This window comes from Bos taurus, chromosome 3, assembly GCF_002263795.3.
Source record: "Bos taurus isolate L1 Dominette 01449 registration number 42190680 breed Hereford chromosome 3, ARS-UCD2.0, whole genome shotgun sequence".
Taxonomy (NCBI): Eukaryota; Metazoa; Chordata; class Mammalia; order Artiodactyla; family Bovidae; genus Bos; species Bos taurus.
In genome coordinates, this window is record NC_037330.1 from 70,143,412 (window position 1) to 70,160,889 (window position 17,478).

The 17,478-nt window shown below is 38.3% G+C and overlaps 1 protein-coding gene across 7 annotated transcripts in view; it reads left to right on the plus strand.

Moving 5' to 3' along the window:
• The window catches only part of ERICH3 (glutamate rich 3), a 119,705-nt gene that overhangs the window by 82,185 nt on the left and 20,042 nt on the right, over positions 1–17,478 (plus strand). For all 7 annotated transcript variants that reach the window (XM_024990109.2, XM_059885109.1, XM_059885110.1 and 4 more), the window contains 2 exons: positions 6,043–6,279; positions 16,274–16,717. In XM_024990109.2, the coding sequence (XP_024845877.1) occupies positions 6,043–6,279; positions 16,274–16,717 (681 nt within the window). The remainder of the gene's footprint in view (positions 1–6,042; positions 6,280–16,273; positions 16,718–17,478) is intronic.

Below are 17,478 nucleotides of genomic sequence, written 5' to 3' on the forward strand. Positions count from 1 at the left end.
TTTTGTGAGGAGTTCTATGTGAGTTGGGCTCCTCTTGTTGAGTTGGGCTCCCTTTGTTGAGTTGGGCTCTGCTGGTAAAGAATCCACCTGCAATGTGGGAGACCTGTGTTCTATCCCTGGGTGGGAAGATCCCCTGGAGAAGGGAAAGGTTACCCACTCCAGTATTCTGGCCTAAAGAATTCCATGGACTGTACAGTCCATGGGGTCGCAAAGAGTTGGACACGACTCAGCGACTTTTCACTTTCACTCTGTGTAAGTTGTCTTAGAGGAGGGCTGCCTAACTCCAGGAGGTTGGAGGTGCTTTTAGGGGAGTCAGGGAAGAGTTTGTATCTGTGTGGGCAGAGGCTCTGTTCACTTCTGCAGGAACAGACCAGAATTTTACCTATTTTTTTCAGTATCTGATGTATTTGAACTGTGGTGTTGGAGAAAACTCTTGAGAGTCCCTTGGACTGGAGATCCAACCAGTCCATCCTAAAGGAAATCAGTCCTGAATATTCACTGGAAGGACTGATGCTAAAGCTGAAACTCTAATACTTTGGCCACCTGATGAGAAGAACTGACTTATTTGAAAAGACCCTGATGCTGGGAGAGATTGAAGGCAGGAGGAGAAAGGGACGACAGAGGATGAGATGGTTGGATGACATCACAGGCTCAATGGACATGTGTTTGAGTAAATTCTGGGAGCTGGCAATGGACAGGGAGGTCTGGTGTGCTGCAGTCCATGGGGTCACAAAGAGTTGGACATGACTGAGAAACTAAACTGAACTGAACTGAACTGATGTATTTGCTCTGATGAAATTGATACTTTGGCATCAGGAAGGCACAGCCTGTATGATTATACAATGAAAGAATATTCCATAACTGAAAACATTTGAAAATATAGGCCTGGGGTCCTGGAGCCTGTCTGCATTTCTTGTTTTTTTATTTTTTTCTTCTCTTGCCTTCCCTCTCCTCCCCTCCCCTTCCCTCCTCTCCTCCTTCCTCTGCATCTTCTTCCTTCTAATCCTCCTCTTCTGCCTCCTTCTCCTCCCTTCTTTCCCCTTTAAACATAAACACACACACATATGTATGTGTGTGTATATATATATCTCTTTACCTTATATGTATATACACACATCCTCATCTTTTGATGTTGTTGCTGTTGTTCAGTCACTAAGTCATGTCCAACTCTTTGCAACCTCATTAACTGCAGCATGCTAAGCTTTCCTGCCCTCACTATCTCCCAGAATTTGCTCAAACTTGTGCCCATTGAGTCAGTGATGCCATCCAACCATCTCATTTTCTGTCACTCTTGTCTCCTCTTGTCCTCCATCGTTCCCAGTATCAGGGTCTTTTCCATCAGGTGGCCAAAGTATTGGCGCTTCAACTTCAGCATCAGTCCTTCCAATAAATATTCATGGTTGATTTACTTTAGGCTTGACTGGTTGGATCTCCTTGCTGTCCAAGGGACTCTCAAGAGTCTTCTCCAGTGCCACAGTTCAAAAGCAATTCTAAGACATTTCAGACTTCCTTATGGTCTAACTCTCATATCTGTACATGACTATGAGAAAAACCAAAGCTTTGACTATATGGACCTTTGACTATATGGACTACATTACCTTTGCTACAAAGTAATGTCTCTGCTTTTTAATACACTCTCTAGGTTTGTCATAGCTTTCCTTTGATGTAGTAGATATTATTACTCTCTCCATTTTAAGAAAATAAGGCTCAGACATACAGAGAGAAAGTAGCAGAGCTAGGATTCATACTGTAGGAAAGGAAAAATGGCTTTCCCTCTACCCATCTCAGGTTCATTAGCTGTGTCCATGTAAATAAAACCAATAGGAGATCAAAAAGGGCAAACAGAAGCGTGTTAGCAGGTGTGTTGTGCATATGGACGGGAGCACCCAAAGCTGAGTAACTCAAAGTGGTGGTTAGAACTTGGGCTTATATGGCATCTAATAGAAGAATCATACATTTTTTCAAGAAGCGACAAGGCAAAGGAAAAGAACTTTGAGCTTTCAGGGACAGCAAATTGTGGGAAAGCAAATATTATGTGGAAACTAACATTTAACATTATATAAGGGCTAGTTTCAGTGAAATTTATGTTGATTTCTTTGGTGCCAGCTCTGGGCTGTTAAGGATCAGAGTTGCCTCCTATGATTAACTTCTGTCCTTCCTGGGAGAGAGGAAAGGGGAGACACCTTCAAAAATTTATATCCTGGGATTCCCTGGTGGTCCAGTTGTTAAGAAGCCACTTTCCAATGTAGGGTACATGGTTTGATCCCTGGTCCAGGAAGATCCCAAATGCTATCAGGGGCAGCTAAGCCTGTGCATCCCAACTACTGAAGCCATGTACTCTAGAGCCCTTGCTCTACAATAAGAGATGCTACCGCAATGAGAAGTCTGGGCACCACAAGTAGAGAGTAGCCCCCGCTCTCGGCAGCCAGGGAAAGCCCTCTCACAGCCAGGAAGACCCAGCACGGTTAAAAAAATTAATTAATTAAGAGAAAAATTTATGCCTTGCTTTTAGGGAAATACGATGAGGGCTGAGAGCTCTTCTATTTACAACTTCTCAGTTGCCTTCAGCTCAATATAATCCTTATGCCCAAGTGGCATAGTGTGTGGTGGCATACTCTGCTACCTTTAATACCCAGTAAGTCAACTCCAATGAATATTCAGGGTTGATTTCCTTTAGGATTGACTGGCTTGATCTCCTTGCAGTCCAAGGGACTCTCAAGAGTCTTCTCCAGCACCACAGTTCAAAAGCATCAATTCTTTAGAGCTCAGTCTTCTTTATGGTCCAACTCTCACATCAGTACATGACTACTGGAAAAACGATAGCTTTGACTATATGGACCTTTGTTGGCAAGGTGATGTCTCTGCTTTTTTAACACACTGTCTAGGTTTGTCATAGCTTTTCTTCCAAGGAGCAAGTGTCTTTTAATTTCATAGTGCAGTCAATGTCTGCACTGATTTTGGAGCCCAAGAAAATAAAGTCTGTCACTGTTTCCACTTTTCCCCCATCTATTTCAGGACATATAGGTATGTTTATTTGGGCCATGTTCAATTTCTGTACTTTTTTTCTTAAACCAAAATGGTGCTATGAGTAGCATACTTTATGCCTGTAATACAGCTTTTCTCAAGGTCTTTCTAATGGATTTTAAATGCCCATTTCCATTTAAAAGAAAGGAGAAAAAGCTGATAAAGTCTTCAGCTCTCTGTAAAACAGTCACTGATGGTCAGGGCAGCAAGAAGCCTGTGTGGAGGTCAGCCAGGCAGAGTTGCGGCTGGATTGATGTTGACCTTGCACTGACTTGCTTCCTCATTAGTGGGGATGGTAAACAACAACCTAATTACATTCTCAGGGAGAATAAAGATGAAATGGAGAAACAGAAGAAATTATGAAAAGGGATCCAGAAAGCATGCCACTAGTTCATTCATACTAAAAACATGAGTAGATAGATGAAGGAGTTGTTTTGAGCTCTGATGCTAATGCAGAGCTCCTGGTTAATAGAAGACTAGTATTTAACTGTGATGATAGAACAAAGCTGGGGCAGCTTTGAATTTCCTATTTGAGAGAAAGCACTGAAGCTCCTGCCAAAAAGGATGCAGGGATTTTTCCTCTGCTTCAATAATATGACTGCAATTGTGTCCTAATTGTGGACACTGTACTTCTCTCATTTTAATCAGGTGCCACCGTTAGAGTGTATTGCTGTCAACATAGCACGTATTGTGTGTGATTTCTCCTGTGCTACTACCAACTCCCTCCACTCCCCAGTCAATCACAATTACTACTGATCTCTAATATTTATTTGGGTTTCCCTGAGGGCTCAGTGGTAAAGAATCCACATGACAGTGCAGGAGACCAGGGTTTGATCCCTGGGTGGGCAAGATCCCCTGGAGAAGGAGATGACAACTCACTCCAACATTTTTGCCTGGGAAATCCCATGGACAGAGGAGCCTGGCAGGCTCCAGTCCATGGGGTCACAAAAGAATCAGACACCACTTAGCAACTAAAACAACAAAACAATATTTGTTAGGTACCTACTTTCCTTGGCACTATACTGAGCACATTTTAAGCATTGTTGCTTTTAATATTCCCCAGTTTTGTGAGGCAGGTACCACTCATACCATAAATGAAGAAACTGAAACTTAAAGATGTTCAGCAAATTGAGATCACACAGCTGTGTTTGGTACCTGGACACATGACAGTGTGACTCCAAAACCCTCATACTTCACCACTCTGTAATAGTTCATGAAATTGAAGCAATTTATTCATGTACTATCTGTCTCTGCTTATCCTATGACCAGCAGCAAATACCTGTTTCTGATGTGTTTCTCTATGTGTGTATGTTCTGTGGCTAACTTCAGCTACTCCCTAGGAAGTCTTCCAAAATCTCTGAATGACTTTTCTCTCTTCAATTTGACTCTATTCCACTTGTTTGACATTATTTCACATTATTAATCAAGAGTCCTATATAAAAATCTACAGCAATCAAGCCCAATAGTGTTAGAACTAGACTTACTGAGGGTCATGTATAAAAACTATTCAAACATGAGTACAGTATTTCTTGTGTATCTATGTCTTATTTCCTCTACAAAAATTGGATATCCATTGATAGGCAGGGGCTGTATTACTGTAACGTCTTTAATCTTGCGATTTTATCCTCTTCCACATGGGAAGTTCTCAATAAAGAGAACCTTACTGGACCAAGTGAGGAGTTATCCTCTTACTTGGCCTGAAATATTTGAATCAAGGTATTTGTTTTCATTAGTACTTTCTGTTTGTATTATGCAATAGAAACCAAATTTTTCATCTTCTTGCTTATTTTATAATTTTGTCCTACGATAATTTGCATTTCTCTTTTTACGTATTAACTCTCTTTCATGAAAATATTCTCATGAGTTCTCTTTGTTTGCTTTTTTGTTACAGTTTTTGATTTCACTTTTCTTCTAACATGACCCTCGTACCTTCTCTGCATTGAAAGAGCTTTCTACTTATGCACAGGGCATGCATTTCTGAATTAAGTTTCTCTCATTGTGGCAAAGTGGACTACTCTCAAGTAATTACCCAAGAGGCCCCCACCACTGGAGAAGAAACCAGACTATCTAATAACTAAAACACAGAAAAAGGGAAACCTTTATTTTCCCTGTAATCTTTATTTTAAAGATAATTGTTTATTTGCTTAATTGGTTCTGCATGAAATCCTTTTGCTGTCTATCCTTGGCATGTTGTCACTTCAAGATTTTTAGTTCTTGGTGGAAGAAAAAGGGGAATAATTAAATATGAAAGGTGAAAAATTATAACCACAAGGGACAGATGGCGTTTATCTGATGTGACAGATTCCTTTTCCTGCTGCAGATGTGTTACACTTCTGTAGGGAATGAAGCAAATTCATGATTGTGACAAGCATATTCTATTTTATAAGAATTTTTATCCTTGGAATGTAATTATTTTATTGATTGTAGGAATGAATAATGCATATGATTTCAGTTCTAGCCCAGGTATAGAATCCTTCATAATGCATTTTTGATGTCCATTTGGTACTCTCAAAGAATTTACTATTCACAGTGTTACTTCTCAGGGCCTTTGGGCTTGATTAATTGAATTTTTCTACTTCACTATTCATTAACTTGATATCCAAATATTTTGAACATTCTTCCTATAAAATATGACCTCACTGGGTCTCCAAATTAACTTTCATTATTATAATCCTGTTCTCTTCATTTTTAATTTATTTCTAATTTATTGTTTTCTATCGAGTCCTTCTCTTGTCCATTTTGGTTATTGTAGATGACGATGTCCATTTGTAAATGAGCTTTTATTAGGTTTCAGGCTCGTCATTTGGAGCTTCGTTTCTTTAGTGCTCTTGTATATGTAACTGATTGCTATCTTTGATCATTTGCTATTAGTTTTCCATGTTCACTAATTGTGTGAAAAAGAAGTGCAGAAAGGCCCAGAGAGCAGAGGATAATGGAGTCAAAGTCCTCATTAAGTGAAATGGGCTCAGTATTAGGGATTCTATTTTCATTCTCATAGTGGAGATTTTCTTTTCTCAGAATATGAAGAAGATTTTGAAGCAGACGAAGAGAAACAAGATGGGAAAGCTAATGAAGAAGGACAGGCTGATGATCAAATGAATGAAATGTCGAAGTCACCCTCGGAGGATGAAAAAGATCATTTAGACCCTGAAAGGGAAAGTGAAACCTCTTTGTGGAAGGCACCAGATGCTGATGACAATGTGAAAGATGAGGGTGATGGATGCTCGGAGAGTGAATTGGAAGATGATAAACAAGGCAAGTTGTTTAGCTTATCATGCGGCATAGGCTGTTTAGCAAGTGTCGCTACTTTCCCTTATATTTAATGAGATAAGCCTCCTTTAAGACTGTTTAGAACGTGGTACCCTTACCAGAAGGTGCTGGTCACCCCATCTTCCATAGATACCCATTATGGAATCCTTTCTCTTTAATTTGCTGGGATTTTCCAGCAAGGCGTCAGGTAAAACTTGTAGTGACACATCTCCTGTTTACTTAGAAAGTTACCTCATTAAAAAATTTTTTTTCAGTGTTCTCTTATGTGCACACACATATAGACCATCTCTTTTGGCTTTGGAAAATGAAAAGTGGTTCCTATTCAATTAAAGGAAAGTTGAAAATTTCTCCCTTATTTATGCTCATTTTTTTTTAATTTACTTTGAACACAAGATGCTGGTATATCAGTTTATGGAAAGATTGATAAAATTTCCCCTGTACAATATTCAAGCCTAAAATGATTCTGAATTTCATAGGGAAAATACATAATATTTCAGGTAGATAAAAAAACCCTCATTATATGTGGCATATCTTGAATTTTTAAGATTTTTAAAAACATGTCAAGTTACTAAGATAATATCCAAAGAAGGAATCCATTTCTGGCTTTGTCCCTTGAAAATGTTTGGCCAAGGCTATGTAGGTCTTAGTAAATAAATGATATATCTTCCCTGGTACATTCTGGGCATTTTATCAGTGATAATAATAGCCTCTTATATTTAAGTGTGTGTATGTCTATGCAGTTTGCTTTAAACTAGAGAAATGAGGTCACATTATGATGAGTTTTTGAATTGCTGTCCATTTTCTCCATTTTTCACTTCTCAAATTTTTTCCTGTATAAAAATATCAAAAGTTTGAATTCAAGGGATATATTTGAATTATACAAAATAAGAGTAAATTAAGTAATGAAGTAATCACAAGAACAAATAGTTTGTCACTTTGTCCTCTTCAAGAAAGAATTTAAGAAAACCTATCCTAAAATTTCATGCAGACATACACAGGGCAATAAAATAAAGAACAGAAATTATTTAGAGTAAGAGAGAAGATAATTTTGCTAGGAGCTGCATAGGGGATCATGACTACCCTTGAGTTAAAATAATCCTGAACTTCCTGATAGTCAAAGCAAAGAGTGAAGCGATGTGAAAAGCACAATGTGACAACACATTGTAAAAAACACAATGTGAAAAACTAGAATGACTTTAACTTTCAATACATTTGAAAAGATTTGCTGCCATTTCAATTACAGTTGAAAGAGCTACTGTATATTAATAGTCAGGCACTGAAAATTTTTAGTAAAGTCTTAAATTAAGCCTTTTAAATTTCTCAGTACTTAACATTTTATATTTCTAGGCATGCCTAATATATGTTTCTTTTCTCATCTTGAATGTAAATGTTGAATTTAATTCATATTCCTATATGATATAGAAAAAGTTAAAAGAATTGTATGGAAAAGTGATGTCACCTGAATCCTATTTTAAAGAAACTATACTTGAACCGGGAAAACAGTTTGAAAATGTGTTTGTGTATAAATATAATCTAGTCAAAACAAAGAGGAACTCAATTTTTTATCTCTTCAATGATGGTAGGGAATTGTCATCTATTGATTTTGTCAAGAGTCAGTACATTATTTCAATATATGGTCATCTGAGGATTATTTTTGTGCTGTGTTATCAACTTCCTTCCTGGGATCAAATGAATTTCTTCCAAGATCGAATAATTTTTTAATGTTCAAGCAGACAAAGATATATGCAGTACTTGAATTTTACTTGGAGGGAAAGCTTTAATCATTTAGACCTGTGATTATTGAATAGCTGACAATGATGGTAAGCTTTAACACTGAATACTGCTTGCAGTTAAATAACTGGAATCCCATGTTTAGGAAAGAATCCTATAGGTATTGTTTATAAGACTCGATTTTGTGCCGAGCTCATATTAACTATTTCACATGAATTATCTGACTTACCTCAAACAACTTTTAAAAAAGCAGGTACTTTTTGCCTCCATTTTACAAGTAAAGAAACTTGGAAATAATGAGATTAAGTAACTCACACAGCTGGAAAGTGGTGGAGCCAAGACGCAAAATTCAGAGCCTGGATTTTGGAGAAAAACAATGTAACGTTTCTCCAAATCAGTCAACATCTACTTGTCTAAAATTAATGCAAATGCCTCTAATAAAAGGATTTTGTTTCCTTAAGAACGTATATTTTAAAGAGGCATTTATCTTGAGCTCTTCATCTTATTCTATTTTTTAACTTCTGTTTTGTGATTTTGTTTTGCTTTTAAACAGAAGAAAATAAAATGGAAAAATTTTAATTTTACCTAAATTTACCTTTCTCTTCCATTGATCCACTCCCTGGCCTGTTGCTCATTTCCAGTTCATTGCCCTCCTCTTCCATGAGACTCTCCTACTTCCACAGCCTTCACTGAGCTCTTTATTTTATGAAACTTTATCATGCCATAATTCATTTTCCACTTACAGTTCCATGTGTGTTAAATTTTGCCTTTAAAATTAATCACCCAAATTAATAACACACAGATTAATTATACTACAAAAGCTAAGACAGTGTTGTTTTTGTTATTTCTCACAGAGGCAATTTCCTAAAGGATATTTTGTGAATATTAAGAATTACTTGATTAACACCAAGAGTCCCAAAATACTTTTGTCAGTGCCATGCTATCTAGTTACATTTACACTATGTGATTATTATTAGAATTTTATTCAAAACATTGTGTAGAGTTAGCTGCATAAGGTAGGTATAGAATACATAATATTTTAAATAGTTATGTAACGAAAACTATCAGAACATGTAGAATCTAGTCCACAATGTTGGGACATTTAAAAGCCCCAAGTTAAACTGGTTAACTATTTTTCTTTCAGTAATGACATTTTTTAACAATCCTTTTTAAGAGCTCCTTTGCATTCCTGAGATTTACATTTAATCTTTGCCATTATTCTGAAGTAAAAATCTCATTGCTTATTACCATTTCTTTCTTCCACCTACAGGCTCTTTTATTTTCCATCCCATTATTTTGATAACCTGACCCTGTGTTATTCAAAAATATTCTTTTTAGCATGCAGAGTATCAGAATTAGAGATTTCATCCAGCAAACAAGAAATGTGTATTAAAAATGATAATGACATAATAGATTCCTTGGTACGCTCTATTGAAAAGCCAGACAGCATTTCATCTTCAAAAGTCTAAGAGGCATATTGTGACCACTGCATCCTAGACACTGGTACATCCTTTTTATTGACATGATTAAGAATCTTGCTGTTAGTGTTTGGATGCGTTTCATTTGAACCTGCCTGCACCTGTTCCCAGAGGGCAAACAATTGCCCAGGCTGTCACTCCCGTGACAAGTCGGCCCCATTTAAACTGCCAGCAAACAATTGTATCGGCCTGCCTTGATAAATACCCTGTGCTGAGCGGCTCACAAGTGATGGAGTGCCAGGGACTGAGCACCCACTAAGAGAAGACCCTACTTTGAGAATGATGTGTGAGACTTCCCTTCATTTAAAAAGAATGACAGCTTCCTTTTCTCTGCGTTTGTGTTGACAACCCTGGGAGCTAATTCACGACTTGAAAATACATTGTCATAGATAAATGTTATAAGGTTGAGGGGGAAAGTGTCATGTTGCTGAGAACAGACTTTTGTGGACAGTTTGGCTGATAGTACCTATGAGTAAGAGGTAAAGACTAAGTAGCTCCTTATGAGAAAGAGAACGGGGGGAAGCGGAGGGAGAGAGAGAGGCGGCATCTGTTCCCATAACACAAAGAAAGGAACAAGAATTAAAGCAATTTTTTTCTAGTAAAAAAGATAATATTTCACTTGTGCTATTTTTCACTCTATTGAAGCAGTCGGCCTTAAATACTTTAAAAATCTCAGTGTCACAAAAATATTCTCTTTACCTGACATACTTCAGATATCTCACTCTTCCTTTCTGGGTCTGACTATGGGCTTGAAGAGATGGATATGAGGGAATGATGCTCCTTCTATGTTGAAATTGCATATGCTCTGAAACCACACTCTATGGACTTCAGTAATCCTTAGACAACAGAGGGTTAGGGGAAGATTGTAGGCAGCTTTTGGTCAGAAATCTGCATTTTTTTGCATGGTTAGTCACATTTTAATTTTTCTTAACTGTAAGAATTGCTCATTTTATCTTCACTTTTGGATCACTGAAGTAGGATGGCTTTCAGATGGATACTTAAATGCAGCATCATCTTTTAGTTCCCATAAATTACTTATCTATGAGGTGCTTCTCTATAGTTTTGAATCTGCCTTGTACATGGCAGTGATATTATTGAGACACTCAATAAAATCTTGTGAAATGCATGGCTGGTGGACTACATTAATGGATAAATTGAAAAAGACTTAAGCAGCACAGTGTGATACATGATTTGATTATATTCTCAGTATTTTAAGTATTCATATTAATGTTTAGAAAACCCAATTAAAGTTAAATATGGAGGAACTTTTAAGCTTGCTTCTTCTCCTCCTGCTACATCTGAATTTATTTTAGATGTTTACCCTTACAAAGTAATGTATATATTTATCTTACTGATGCACTGATAATGAGCTCATTTCATTATCAAGAGAGGACATATGTTCTCCCTTACACCAAATACAAACATGTCATTGAAAATGTGAAAGTGTTAGTTGCTCACTTGTGTCCAACTCTTTGCAACCCCATGGACTGTAGCCCACCAAGCTCCTCTGTCCATGGACTTCTTTAGGTGAGAATACTTGTGTGGGTATCCATTCCCTTCTCCAGGGAATCTTCCACACCCAGGGATTGAACTCGGGGGGAAACATCTCATTACAAAAGCAGTATTTTACAAAAGTTGTTCCTTTATAGCTAATGGACAGTGGATATTATTTAACTTCTGTAGTTTTTACCTTCTAAATCAAGAAAAAGAAGATAAGTATTCCTTGGGATTAAATGAATTGCTTGTAAAGTGCTTACCTCATTGCTTGGTGTAGAGTAGGTGCATAATCATGATCAAGTTTTGTCTTATTTTACTCATTAAATGGTGACTGTGACTACTATTCATAATATAATGTACAGGGTGAAATCACAAGAAAGATTTATTAGAATGTTACTTATCATGCCTTAGGAAGCATCACTACGAACAAAGCTAGTGGAGGTGATGGAATTCCAGTTGAGCTATTTCAAATAATAATAATGTGAAAGTGCTACACTCAATATATCAGCAAATTTGGAAAACTCAGCAGTGGCCACAGGACTGGAAAAGGTCAGTTTTCATTCCAATCCCAAAGAAAAGCAATGCCACAGAATGCTCAAAGTGTACCACACAATTGCACTCATCTCACACGCTAGTAAAGTAATGCTCAAAATTCTCCAAGCCAGGCTTCAGCAATACATGAACTGTGAACTTCCAGATGTTCAAGCTGGTTTTAGAGAAGGCAGAGGAACCAGAGATCAAATTGTCAACATCCACTGGATCATCAAAAAAGCAAGAAAAACATCTATTTTTGCTTTATTGACTATGCCAAAACCTTTGACTGTGTGGATCACAATAAACTGGAAAATTCTGAAAGAGGTGGGAAACCTCGACCACCTGACCTGCCTCTTGAGAAACCTGTATGCAGCTCAGGAAGCAACAGTTAGAACTGGACATGGAACAACAGACTGGTTCCAAATGGGAAAAGGAGTACGTCAAGGCTGTATATTGTCACCCTGCTCATTTAACTTATATGCAGAGTACATCATGAGAAATGCGGGGCTGGAAGAAGCACAAGCTGGAGTCAAGATTGCCAGGAGAAATATCAATCACCTCAGATATACAGATGACACCACCCTTTTGGCAGAAAGTGAAGAGGAACTAAAAAGCCTCTTGATGAAAGTAAAAGAGGAGAGTGAAAAAGCCCAACATTCAGAAAACTAAGATCATGGCATCCGGTCCCATGACTTCATGGCAAATAGATGGGGAAACAGTGGCTGACTTTATTTTTTGGGCTCCAAAATCACTGCAGATGGTGATTGCAGCTATGAAATTAAAAGACACTTACTCCTTGGAAGGAAAGTTATGACCAACCTAGACAGCATATTAAAAGGCAGAGACATTACTTTGCCAACAAAGGTTGGTCTAGTCAAGGCTTTTGTTTTTCCAGTGGTCATGTATGGATGTGAGAGTTGGACTATAAAGAAGGCTGAGCACTTAAAAATTGATGCTTTTGAACTGCGGTGTTGGAGAAGACCCTTGAGAGTCCCTTAGACTGTAAGGAGATCCAACCAATCCATCCTAAAGGAGATCAGTCCTGGGTGTTCATTGGAAGGACTGATGTTGAAGCTGAAACTCCAATACTTTGGCCACCTGATGTGAAGAGCTGACTCATTTGAAAACACCCTGATGCTGGAAAAGATTGAGGGCAGGAGGAGAAGGGGATGAGAGAGGATGAGATGACTGGATGGCATCACCGACTCAGTGCATGTGGGTTTGGGTAAACTCTCGGAGTGGGTAATGGACAGGGAGGCCTGGTGTGTTCCGGTTCATGGGCTTGCAAAGAGTCGGACCTGACTGAGCAACTGAACTGACTATCATGTATAATATTAGGGAAGAAGACTGAAAATCATAAAGAAATTATTATTTGATTTGGTGAGATTAATTTTATCATGTAATTTCTGTAATTATTTATTGAGAACAATAGGTAGAATTTACAGCCAAGAAAACAGAGGCTTAGAGAAGTAGCATAACCAAAGTCGTAGGTAATGAGTAGCTTAGTCATGATTGGAGCACCTAGGGTTGTTTTACAGAAAAACATAGTGTTTTCTCTCAATCTTATGTGCGAAATAGTGATGTAAAAGAAGAAATTATTATCACTGTGTAGTTTTGATTGCATGAAGAGAAAAGATAGTGAAGGGATTTGGGGTTGATTGAATGTGGAGAGAGACAAGTTAGGGATCCTTCTTAGGAGGTAGAGCTGTGGCACCAAACATGATGGTTTTGGCAGAGGACTTAGGGAATGCGTGCAAGTCAGGTCGCTACCATGGAGACCAAGGGTAAATTCTTAGCATCAGTACCTAAAGGAGCGTTGAAGAGACTAATGGAATTTTGGTAGGAGGCAGTGCATGCTCAGTTGCTCAGTTGTGTCTGACTCTTTGAGATCCCATGGACTGTGTAGCCCACCAGGCTCCTCTGTCCATGGAATTTTCCAGGTAAGAATCCTGGAGTGGGTTGCCATTTCCTACTCCAGGTAGGAGACAGTGAAGTCTCCTAACATGCCTCCAAGACAAATTTTTTCCCTCCTGATGAAAAAAATTACAATTTACATGTCTGCTCTCAAACTTCCTTTATATAAAAATTTTTACATAAAAACTTTATTTCTAAGAGAATAAATAAAATTAGTGTTGAAAATCCCATTCCGTGGCCCTAAAGCACCTTGAGCTTTTTTGTAGGCAAAGCCTCGCCCCAGCATCTGTATGAAGATGAAAATAAGAAATGAGAGTGAAACAAGATTATGCAAGGAGGTTGGAGAGAAATTTGAAAACTGAAATGAGTTTATAAGGGAGGTCAGATAGCCTCGCCATTCACTCTGCTGATCTTTCTTCTCTTAAGGACTGACTCAAAAATGAACCATAGCTCGTTTCAGCCTTTGAAATAAAATAATTAATAGAAGCTGCTAAAGAAAGAGGAGCCTTCATTTTTTAAATTATATGAACAACACTCAGAGCTAAAGGAAATGGCAACCCACTCCAGTGTTCATGCCTGGAGAATCCCAGGGACGGGGGACCCTGGTGGGCTGCCGTCTGTGGGGTCGCACAGAGTCGGACACGACTGAAATGACTTAGCAGCAGCAGCAGCAGAGCCAAAAATGAGCATCTTCATGTCAACATTCAGACGATAGATATGGATATTTTTGGATGTATAACAAGTATCAATATAACATTGTGTCCTAGCTAATTGTGCAGTTAATGAAAACCACTGATCAAACCACTAGCAAACAGGAGTTGTTTTTCTTTTCTTAAAAAAAACAAATGTGAGACACACTGAAGAGAGGGGAGATCATAGTCCCTGAAGTTTCTCAACTAGTACAAATAAGATAGAGAACGTCTGTCCTTGATCGGTACATTCCCTACCGAGAAACAGCACATCTAGATCTTATACAACAGAGATAAAAAATGAGCCGCTGAAGTATGTGACTCCTTTGAGAAACAGTGGTCATCTGGTGCCTGTCAAGGTAGTTGAGTGATAAGAACAAATGGAATTGTACTTAAGGGGTTCTGTTGCTTAAAGGCTTTTTGGAGTTTGTTTTTTACTGCTGGGTAGCATCTCTGAAATCTTTGTGGAGACTCTGATATGTCTCAATGACTACACTTAAAATGCTAAATCTTGTCATGGAGAGCCGTTGGGGCTGGAGGAAAGAGGATAAGAGTAAAGACAGGTATTTCTTCCCTTAAACTCTGCCTCAGCTGCTATAGCCATCTGGGTAGCTGCCAAGCAGAAAAGAAAGAAACAGACAAAAAGAGTCCAGAGCACACAGAGAAGAGAAAACAAGAAAGCTAAGCAGCTTGTAAGTGTGGGCTCTTTCATTTGGAAAATAAAAAAAAGTATTTTGTAAAAAACAATTATAACGTGGATCTATTTGGTTAAAAAAATCAAAGGCAAGTTTGTATTTTTCTGGCCCATGGCAGTGTATGCCGTGACATTGAGGCAGCACATCTTCCTTATAGAGTCAATGTGTGTGTGACTGTCTTGGAGATACTTTGAAGTGTTTGCAGGTAGCAAATGCTGAACCATTTTTGGCTGTGGTAAGTTTCTAGACTGGGTATCTGTAGCATCACATCAGCATACTTCATAAATCTCCTAGAATCTCTTTTATTGATTCTGTGTGCCCATTTCCAGCTCTGCATCCTCTGTCTTCTTCAGAGGACAGCCCTGTGCTACCGGATTGGCTTCACCCTGAGGCACAAAGAGCTTGAAAGTGCCAAGGAGTTTATGTCCCCCCAGGGTGGCCTGTAGCCATGTCTAACTGGAGCAGAGTGTGTGAGCCCAGAGTCCTCCAGGGAGGAAAAATTTTAATATAATTTAGACTTCAGAGTTTCCCCTGAGTTTGGGCTGAGGCTGAGATGTTGCTTGAAATAGCTCCCTTGATTGACTTCTTCCCTTCCCTTCCCTGCTTCCCCCACGCTGGAAGAACTTCTCCTGGAGCATATTCTCATTTCATCACTTGCCTGTGCATCCTCATCAGCATCTGCTTCTGGGGAACCCGAAAAAAGACATTTCCTTCTACACACACGCATGCGCGTGCACACACACACATGAGCATTATTTCAAAATATTTATTAAGTATCTAGGTATTATGCAAATACAAAGATAACTGATGCTGGGAAAGATTGAGGGCAGGAGGAGAAGGGGGTGACAGAGGATGAAATGGTTGGATGGCATCACTGACTCAGTGGACATGAATCTGAGCAAACTCCAGGAAATGGTGAAGGATAGGAAAGCATGGAATGCTGCACTCCATGGGGTCACAAAGAGTCAGATACATCTGCGTGACTGAACAACAACAACGATGGATATTTTTACTATACTCAGCTACCAGACTATACTAGTATGGTGGGTGTTGCAATAGATAAAAATATAAACTTTATGTACAGAGAATACTGTGGCTACCCAAGATGATAATGAAATAAATGCTTCTGCTGAACAAGTAAAAGATTATTCCATTTCTTCTATAACAAAACAGATAGTTTTTTTCCAATGATATGGCTCTCAAAAAATAAACACTATTTGTTTTCAAATGTGACTTTCTACTAAAAATTTTTACAGACTCACAGATTACATAGATTTTTCTTTATCATGATAAGTATGTGGAATATATGGGAAAAGGGAATCAAATCTACTAAACTATATTTAAAATGTCAATATGATTAATTATGAACGTAATTCCCACAATAATTATTAAATTTCCCCTTATGAAAATACAGTGATATCATCACTTTTATTTTTCATAGATGGAAAAACTGCTTCATCAACCTCATCCAGAAGTCACCCATATTCTAGTTCTAGTGAAGATGAATCTGCAGTGGGGGACCAGGAGACCAACGCTGAAAACAGTCCAGATGAAAGTGTCAGAAGTCCATCTTCTCAAGAGTTGAGTGAAAATGATAAGCCAGGAAAAACCCACCTTCCAACTGAGGATTCTCCAGAAATTGAAGAACAAGAAATAATAAAAACAGATGTGGAGACCAAGCCTCTGCTGATAGAGGAAAATTTGGAGAATGTTCTTGAACAAGAAGCAGAGAAAGGAACTGGAATGATTGCAGAGAGCTTATTTGAGAAGTCCAGGGAACATGTTTCCAAGGAAGAAAAGGAAAAGAGGAAGAGTAAGCTTTGGGAAGAAAGCACTGCTAAGGTGAAGGACAAAAAGGCAGGTCCCCATAGGGTGGATAAAGGTGGTAAGTACGGCCTTTGAGTTGACCTGCCATTGTCCCTGTGCATGGAACCTGATCTTGATCACTGCATTCTGCCAAAGCTTGGGAAATACTGTTGTGATAATGCCGGAAGGATTCAATTTTTTCCTATTTCTCTCTATGTCACATAACCATACATGTATTTTCAGCTTGCTGTTTTCCTTCTACTGCATTTAAAAAATTACTTGATAATTCTTATATAACTTGTCTCCTATTTTCTGTAATTCCTTCCTATGGCAGTTCTATCTCAAAAATCAAATAAAATACATGTCTGAAGGCAAGGGTATGCGTGGCTTCTTAGAGGTTATTTAATATTAGCAATGCTATTTGTTCTTTTCTAAATATGCAGTCATCTGTATATATAGCTAACACTGATAGATGATTTCTATGTGATAGTGCTAAGTACTTAGACAGAGAAACTTGCCTAATCCTCACAATGCTCCAAATCCCCACGAGTTAGGTTCTCTTGTCATTGTCTCTTTTTTTAACAGATGACAAAATTGTGGTTTGGAGAGGTTAAGTAAGATGTCAAGGATCACACAGATAATAAGAAACATTCCTAGAATGTGAATTTAGGGAGAGTGGCTCCAGTTTCTGAACATTTCCTATTGCATCTGTGCAGTAGGAATTTAAAGTTAAATGAAAATTTAAAGATTTCGTAGAAATCTCCGAACTTCATTTTGAGTTGTCTGAAGCTGAGTAACTTTCTGATCCAGGGGTTTCCTGGGTGTATAAGAAGTTCAATG